This window comes from Apis dorsata, unplaced genomic scaffold, assembly GCF_000469605.1.
Source record: "Apis dorsata unplaced genomic scaffold, Apis dorsata 1.3 scaffold_73, whole genome shotgun sequence".
Lineage (NCBI taxonomy): Eukaryota > Metazoa > Arthropoda > Insecta > Hymenoptera > Apidae > Apis > Apis dorsata.
In genome coordinates, this window is record NW_006263371.1 from 1,382,724 (window position 1) to 1,391,729 (window position 9,006).

The following is a 9,006-nucleotide window of genomic DNA, read 5'->3' on the forward strand; positions in this document are numbered from 1 at the left end:
TGGCGAAGGTTGGAATATTTCTTAGATTTTAATCTCTCGTTGGAATATTAATTTCATTTCTTTCTTCTTTTGGATTTTCGTTTTGAACAGTGTATTGTAATTTCTGTAGAAGTTAAATGGATAATGAAGATACGAAATTTACGGTAATCTTGGAACGTGAGGATTCTGTGTCTATTTTTTGTAACAGGTGAACAGGTGAACGTTGTGGAGGAATAATTTTGGATTTTTATTCAGCAGTTGGAATATTAATTTTCATCGAATAATTTGAAACGTTTGCTATTGTTTGGTGTTGATTTTGAGAATGTAGGAGTAATTATTTAAAATTATTTTCAAAGAATATTGGATCGAGTTGTAGATACAAGATTTTTCTTACGAGGCTTAAATAAAAAATGAACGAAATAAAAGAAACTTGAAACAATCTTGTAACAATTGACAATTTGAGAAGAAAAATGGAATTAAAAAAAAAGAAAAAAGGATCTATATGCGTGATCGAGAGCATACGTGCGTGACGAAAGAAAACCTTCTGTTGTGCAAAGTGGGACTGTTTGACGATGAATTTCACGCGAATCGCGCAATCACTTTTTTTTAACACAACGGATTCTTTGGTTCTTTTGGTTGATTTCATTTGTCTCGTGTCTCTATATACTTTTTACCCCCTTTTTTTTTTTTTCGTAATATAAGATGAAGTCTTTTTTAAAGAAAAATTTGTTACGCCAATTTTAAGCAACTTTCATGCAAGAATATACATCTCTTACTTTGTATTTATTATTTTATTCGAAATTTATCAAAATTGAATTCAAATTTTCTAAATTTCATCGAACTCTTCCAATTTTTACACAATTCTCGCTAAATACTTCTCTCATTGCGTATGCAAATGCAAATTGCACAATGTCTCCGAGAGGAAAATAGCCTATGAGTCCCTCGACAGTCGTGTACAGAATCAAAATCTTCCTTTTATTCGCGATCCCTCCTCTCCCCCTCCCCCCCCGCATTCCTCTTCTTTTTTTCTTCACTTTGGTAAACCACGTCAAGAAAGGTTTCGTTTCAATCACATAGGATTGTTTATTCCAAGGGCGACCTTCGTTTTGATGGACATATCAATTTTTCCCTCTCCTCCTCTTCCACTTTTATCCCTTCTTCCTCCATTTAATTACGTTACGTCCCCGTTTCTTTTCCAGAATCCGCACTTTCCAGCTCGAGGTCGCACTCCCGATACACGAAACAATTACAATATCAATTACATTATCGATATCTCACCATCTCTTCGTTAATTCATAAATGTTTATGCTCCATAATTTTCGAATGATTTCTCTACAATGTTTCGATCAATGTTGTAATTAGGTATACGTTTTAAAGAATATGAACATGATTAAAGTAGAGATAATTAATTTATATCTTAAATGTTAAGTTAAAACATTTTGAACGTGTCGATATGAATTATGTTCGTTATGTATGTAGTTCATATTTTATCGAGAATATATTTCGTTTGTTACGTTTCGAAGTAATGTGACATTTATATAATATGTATGTGGTATAATTAAAATTGAAAGTTTTTTGAATTTTATTTAGAAATCGACATTATCATCGATAATTAATTTCTATATAGTTTAAATTTTTATTTGAAAAGGGAGAGAAATTTGTGAGAAAATTTTTGGATATGGATTAAATTAGTATCATCGTGATACGTTTTAGAATTGTATTTGAAAATTGAATATTGGCTTAAAGCTGAAATTATAGCTCTGTTTGATTGAGAAAATTACAATTTATCGATGAGATTTTATATTTAAAAAGTACATATATATATTAGATTATTTACGACGCTTGAAAATTAAATTTAAAATATTGACATAAATTGAAATATAAATTTATGGAAAGACTGGTATTGATTTAAATTATAATATCAGATTATTTCAATTTAGAATGCTTAAAAATTGCAGATTAAATCTTGATGTTCTTTTTAAGAACGTATCACCTTGATAAATTCTTAAATCATTTTTATACACCAATAAATATTTCATATTCGATCCTTTTACCATTTATTTTACACATTCTCAACCACTTCGTGTATCGTATATTTTATTCGTTTAATGATTTATTGACGATATTTATCTAAAAAAACAAAAAGAATTATACCTTACACCATGCGTATTCAATTTTTCATTCATTAAAAATCACGAAACTAAAAAATATAAATTCTAAAAAAAAATATAATAACGTATATTTCCGTTCTATATATAGACACCATGCATCGTAAATATACATTACAGATGCTGATCCATTTACCATCGTTCCTTTTCATTTAGATCCTATAATCTCGATATTATTTGTATAAAAATTATAAAATTAATGACAAAATTTTTTTTCCACAAAAATTCCACAGAAAATTCATAAATTCCAAGAATACATGGAAAACAAAAAAAAAAGAAACAAAAATTTAAATTCATTTCTATAAATTAAATTATTAACTTAATCAAAATGTAAACATTTCTTAATGAAAATTTAAACATAATTTAATCAATTGAACATCGGTTTGTGTTAGTAAAGTAATACTTATTTTCAGATTTCTATAAGAAATATAATAAAAGTAACGAAACATCCTTATTTGCGTATCAATATATACGTCCAGTCTCTATGTGTTTTCAAACAATCACCGGCAAGAAAAGAGAATGGACACCGAAGTATTGTCCAATTTCAAGAAAGTCACATGTTGCACCTGACCTCGAGATATCCCTTGAAAGACGAGCACACGAGAGACGAACAGGCGAGTAATGTCAATGTCACCACCTTAGGTGTACCGCTTGCTTCCCAGGGTGTGGTCCCCTCCTACGGGTCGACGACTCCCTACCAGATTCACCTATATAAAAGGGGTACCGTGCCTCGACAGGGCAGCACATCACCGTTGGTACTTTAGGGCGAGTACTGGTTAGAAAATTTCCAGCAGCGCTTTTTCCACGCGATTAACCATGAGAACGATAGTGAGTATGAGCATTTAAGGATATTTTTGTGGTATCGTGATGGTGGTATGTCTATGAAAATTCATGCAAGATTTTGAAGGGATGGAGATTTGGATTCAGGTGTAATAAAAGAAAAAAATGAGTGCAATCAAGTATTAATTAAATTGACATTCATTGATTGGGTATATATGATATATATTTGAATTTGATTATTAAAAATCTATTTTGAAATTTAATGATTTTTAATAATGAAAATAGTTGAATATTATTTTAATTTAAAAAAAAAAAGAAAATTGAGAGTATATTATATTTCCAGAAGATTCTATTCATTAGTCATATATTAACTGCAATCATTATTTATTAATAATTAACCGATTTTTCCATACCATTAGTTTTCTCGTCATTGACACACTAACATCCCACATTCTTGCTCAAGCCTCTTTATATAAATAATTACATCTCCTTATTCATTGAAGCAACTATAAAAAGATTATTTCCACGCCCTATCACGCTCATCCACCTACTTTTTTTACACCTCTGTGCAAATTCTTATGCTAAAAATTTCAAATATTTATTTCAGATATGAAACCCATTGTACATTTCAATGTACAAATATTTTTCACTTCCTATTATGTATATACTTTCACCAATGTACTTTTATCTCTCTATCTACTTATATTAATTAATAATTTATGACTTACATCTTTTTTTTCCATGTTCTTTGCTGTATCTCATCCACACACACTCTCTCTCAAATTAATTATATAAAACTTCTTCAAAATAATAGTTTCTCTACTTTCAATTTACAGATCATCCTTGCCACGATTTGCAGTGCAGCCATCGCAGAACCAGGATACGTGCGTTCAGTAATTCCGTACAGTTACCTGGAAGTTTTGGACACACCGGAAGTAGCACAGGCGAAAGCAGCCCATCTCGCGACTCAAGCGTACGAGGCGGCAAGGAACACGTTCGGATACGCTCACGTGCCAGCTTTAATCCATGTTTACACACCTGTATCTGGCGCGCCCCTCGGCGCTGATGGAAATGTTATCGATACGCCTGAGGTCGCGGAGGCGAAGGCTGCTCATCTGACCGCTCACGCACTGGTAATTGCGAGCAACTGAAAGATCTAGAAATGTAATAATTGGGTGATTTAGATTAATATTTAAATCATAAGAAAAAAAATTCAAGAATCCATACTATTATTTCAAAATGGGGATATGGATAGATAAAATTGGTGAATGAAAATTTTTGTCTTATTTCAGAGTGAAAAAGTATTATAAATATATAATGGATACGATATGATTTAGTTTTAATTTTGTATAATTTTTTTATATTGAAGGAGACTGCAAAGAATCTAGGCCTCCATCCATATGGCGCCTTGGCTTTCGCTTCGCTACCTTATGCTTATAGATTTGGATATGGTGCCCCCATTGGTCCTGATGGTAGAGTGATAGACACTCCAGAAGTTGCAGCAGCGAAAGCAGCTCATTTGGCCGCGCATGAAGCTGCAAAACTTGCTAGTGACCCTTGACTATTTGAACAGAAATATTCGAAAGGAACAATGACGTAACCATAAAATAATCTTCTATTTCTTTATTCAATTATTGATTTATCGAAATGCGAACGAATAATGAACAATGATCGATGATTCTCGTTCTATATATCTTTGTCAATATAAAATGATCTTAGGATTTTAAATGATTAAATATTATACCTCGAAAAAAGAAAACCAAGTAGCAAAAATAATATATGATTTTTATATGGATTTTTTATGAATTAATGGATACGATGGAACTTAATAATAAATAATTTCTTTTTTATACAAGCTATTATTTTCATCTATTATCTCTATTTTATTAAAATAATTTTAATTTCTTTCAACCCATTAAATTTTGTTATGAATTATATTGACATTTTTTTGAACATATGATGAAATTTCTTATTGTAAGACTTCTTATTGTAAAGATATATTTGGACATATAATAAGTTCTATTTAATTTATTAAAGACATATAATTCATAGCATTAATACATTATAAGAATAAATGAATAATTCTTAAAAGCTATTAGGTAATAAAAAATATGAAGTTCGTGGAATATGAAATATTGAATGTGATTAAAATTTATTAATTAAGAAAATTTAAAATTTTCTTAATTAAACAATTAAAATCCTATAAATCTTAACGAAATTTATTATTATGTAACTCTTTGTTGTTCAAGAGCTTTACGCGCCATCATTAATATTCCTTCTCTTATTCGATTTCCGCCAATAAATCGAGCAGAATGTACAAAAGTAGCACCTTCAATTCCACAAACATTTACAAGTGCTTCATCTTGTAAACCTGCCCAAGATTCTGGTAAAAATAACCTATAAAACCAAGTTTACTTTGAGAATAATTAATTTTAACAATTCTAAAAGTTCAATCAATTATATAAATACCTGCACTTAAAACTATCAGGCTCCACAGGCACACACCTAAGTCTATAAGTATCATCTTTAAAAATCACATATTTCAATAAAGGTTTTATATTTTGTTCTTTTTCTATTGCAAAAAGATGCTGAAACCATGGTACACACTGTGATAATTCTATAATTTCTCCATTAGGATCAACCTATAAATATTTACGGTAATTTTTGCTTTAAAATATTTTTATGAAGTTTTAAACAAAAGACAATTTAAAATAACATAAAGAGAAAAATTAATCTTGCACAATATTGCAGAAAAAAAATCATTTCATGATATATTTTTATATAAGTAAATTAATAATCACATATTCTAATGCTTGACTGTATTCAACTCTATTTAATCAGTATTTCATTCTATTCAAATTCATATAAATGTCATTTCAAAGATGCGTAGCAATTTGTTTACAACAAAAATGCTATTATTATTAATTACAAAATTGTAAAGATAGATAAAGTATAATCTATTTTATTTACCTCAAAGCGTTTTGCAATAGCTTCCTCTACAATAGATCTAGCTGGTAACCAAACATTTGCTGTATAATTTACATGTTGTACAAAATCTTGGCCAGTTAATTCCATTGCTTTTAAAAATTGAGTATCAGGATTAAGATCTTTGCTATTCCATGGTGGATTTAAGAATTTAACACGAGAAGATAAATCTGTTACAATTTGATATCTAAAATGTATAACATAACATAAAATATTAAATATATATTTTTTAAATATAAAATAAAGTTACTTACTTAGCACTTTCATTACATATAGAAATTCCATTATCTATACTATCAATTTCTTGAATGAATGTATTATAAATATGTTTAAAAATTATTTCTATGTCATTATCGCTTGCTTGTGGAATTAATTCCTTGATAATTTCATGACCAAAATGACAATATATTAAACCAGCACTACTTAATTTTACTTTCCAATCATAACCTGGTTTCTTAATAATCGTGCTTACTGATTCATTAAAATCTCTAATTTATAAATAAAACTGAGTTATTTCATATTGATTTTTCTTTTTTAAAAATCAAGCCATACCTCATATGATGGTCATAACGATGCTTGCAAGGATTATATTCCGCACCAACATCAACCACAATGTCACAAGTATTTAAAATGTTCATGTTCCGTGATCTAAAAATATATTTAATAAAATTTTTGTTTATTAACTCTAATGAATTTTAAAATCACAATATGATATTTTTTTATAAAAACATTTACAATTCTCGCTCCAAAATTACTTTATAAAAAAATACCTTACCTTACTATAATTGCATCTTTATATCTTGGCAATATTTTCAACATAAAACAAGCGAGTGCTTCATCACAATGAAAACAACCATCATGAGTTCCGATTTTCACATGTTCTGTCATTGTTACAAATTTCTGTGACCACGTTGGCGTATAGGTTAAGTTACCTGATAGAGCAGATAGTTTTGTGAAATAGTTTCGTAAAATTGTACCAGAGATATTTTTAATCATATTCTCATTATAATGCAAATAAAATTTATGAAATACGATAAAATAATATAATATATATATAATCTTGAATCACTTGATTAATCCAAAATATCACATGTGCTTTAATTAGCTAATAAAAAGGTTATATGATTAATCAGAAACTATACATGTTAGTTAAATACAGATATTTATTATAAGAAAACATTTAATATCATTATTCATAGTACAGATACATGTATCATTCATTTTAAATAAAAAAATTCAATTTTATATATTAATTTGTTATATGAAAAAAATAGATACATATAAGAAGTACATACCAAATATAAAAATTCGATTGAAAAAATCTTAAATTCGGGAATCAGCGCCATCTTCAGAGTATCGCATTAAACATATCAAGAAAAGATAAGAAAATAATAGAAAAAGAATAGAAATTGATCTTCTGTCATTTTTTGAATATAAAGATATCTTTTCAAAAACAAAATAAGATAAAATAAAAATTGATTATTAGCGTTATTTCTTAGAAACTTTTCAAATTTATATTTTAACGCTGATATTCAATTCTTACTCTATTTCTATCCTTTTCCTATTGTTTTCTCTTTTTATCTCTATTAGTTTCATTTGTGGCATTAAAGATGACGCTAATTCCAAAATTTTTATCCTATCTGTGTCTTTTTTCCATTATATAGTCTCTATGTCTATATATTAGCATGAGACCACAAATAAGGTATGGGATGTCAATTCAATGTCTTTCATTTTTTTCTTTTTCCAAATGTTTTAATCTTTAATTTGAAAAAGAATAAACGTTACATTTTTGATTTTATTATTAGAATGAAAATTAGAACCCAAAATAAAATAGTCTAAAAATTGACACGATAATAATTAAAATTTTATTCTGATTAAATCGAATTGGTAAAGTTAAGACACTAAAATAAATTGATATTAAAATTGAATTAAATCTGTATTACTATATTACATATTATTGTTGTATTATTATTATAATATTAATAATTTATTTATTTATATTTTAAAGTAAATTATTTATTTTTAGAATAAAAGTATGACTTTGTATATATTGTTAAGTTAATATTATTATTAAATTATTGAAAAATTGTATTCATTAAAAGTATGAAAAATGTGAAATTAAATAAATATATTTTTCTTGATGGTACGATGTTCGAATAGAAATATTTTCTCATATTTTATTATTTTAGGCAACAATAATAATTACGATACTGTGGCCTATTACTTGAAAGATAATTATATTTACAATTATTAAAAATATCTATACGTAAAATTATACATCGATCAAATTAAATTACGAACTATCTCTTTTTGATAATTGAAATATTTAGGAACAAAAGTTAAATTAATCTTGTGCTCTACGCTCAATATTAAAGTAAATTATTCTTTAGTAAAAATTTTGTTGTCACATTCATTTTAAAAATTACAAATAATTTTCCTTGGTATAAATATGAAGAAGAATCTATATCAACAATAATGCTCTAAATTGATAAAATAAATAGAAAAAAAAAAATTTAAAAAGAAAGAGAAAAATTATCGTGCAGCTAGACAATCATAAAGACAAAATAATTGCACGCAATTTACAATTATTATTAACGCAGTATAAGGTTTCTTACATCGATAACATGTAACTCTACAGAGAGACACAGATATTTACAGAAACCATCAAATGTACACGCTGAAACTTTTCTCTATATATTCTACACACTTATCAATTTTAACTATCTAAATATCGCAAAAATTGGAGCGGAATAAGTTCACATGTAAATATATTATATATATTACAAATATTAATAATATTATATATTATTAATATTATTAATATTATATATATAAAATATATGATGTTGTATTGTTGTATGATAATCTATTTATACATTTAACAATATCGATAGGAATTTCAATTCGAAATTATTTTTTTTTCGCTAAGAGAAATGAAAATGTAGGGATGTTATTAGGATATGAATATAGATAAATTCACAAAGACATGATTGCTTAGAGAAATTACTCCATCAATATAGGGATTTAAATATTTCTCCAAAATGCTTCCTGCATTTCTTTCTTCTTGTCTTTTTTTTTTTTTTTTTTTTTTAAT

The 9,006-nt window shown here is 27.2% G+C and overlaps 2 protein-coding genes across 4 annotated transcripts; one reads left to right on the forward strand and one right to left on the reverse strand.

Annotated features, from left to right (window-relative positions):
* The first annotated feature begins 48 nt into the window (after positions 1–48).
* On the forward strand, positions 49–4,703 carry LOC102673888 (cuticle protein 18.7-like). Of its 2 annotated transcripts, none has more exons than XM_006610326.2 (4): positions 49–143; positions 2,810–2,975; positions 3,764–4,060; positions 4,297–4,703. In XM_006610326.2, the coding sequence occupies exons 2-4, from the start codon at positions 2,964–2,966 to the stop codon at positions 4,486–4,488; spliced, it is 501 nt and encodes a 166-aa protein (XP_006610389.1). In that variant the 5' UTR covers positions 49–143; positions 2,810–2,963; the 3' UTR covers positions 4,489–4,703. The 2 variants fall into 2 exon arrangements, with proteins under 2 accessions (XP_006610389.1, XP_006610388.1); XM_006610325.2 differs by having other exon boundaries at positions 50–143; positions 2,790–2,975.
* Positions 4,704–5,062: 359 nt separating this feature from the next.
* LOC102674115 (UPF0160 protein MYG1, mitochondrial) lies at positions 5,063–7,269 on the reverse strand. Of its 2 annotated transcripts, XM_006610328.2 has the most exons (7): positions 7,208–7,269; positions 6,688–6,844; positions 6,465–6,560; positions 6,167–6,400; positions 5,898–6,099; positions 5,397–5,569; positions 5,063–5,324 (listed from the first exon to the last, which is right to left on the reverse strand). In XM_006610328.2, the coding sequence occupies exons 2-7, from the start codon at positions 6,798–6,800 to the stop codon at positions 5,153–5,155; spliced, it is 990 nt and encodes a 329-aa protein (XP_006610391.1). In that variant the 5' UTR covers positions 6,801–6,844; positions 7,208–7,269; the 3' UTR covers positions 5,063–5,152. The 2 variants fall into 2 exon arrangements, with proteins under 2 accessions (XP_006610391.1, XP_006610390.1); XM_006610327.1 differs by lacking the exon at positions 7,208–7,269 and having other exon boundaries at positions 6,688–7,194.
* Positions 7,270–9,006: the final 1,737 nt, after the last annotated feature.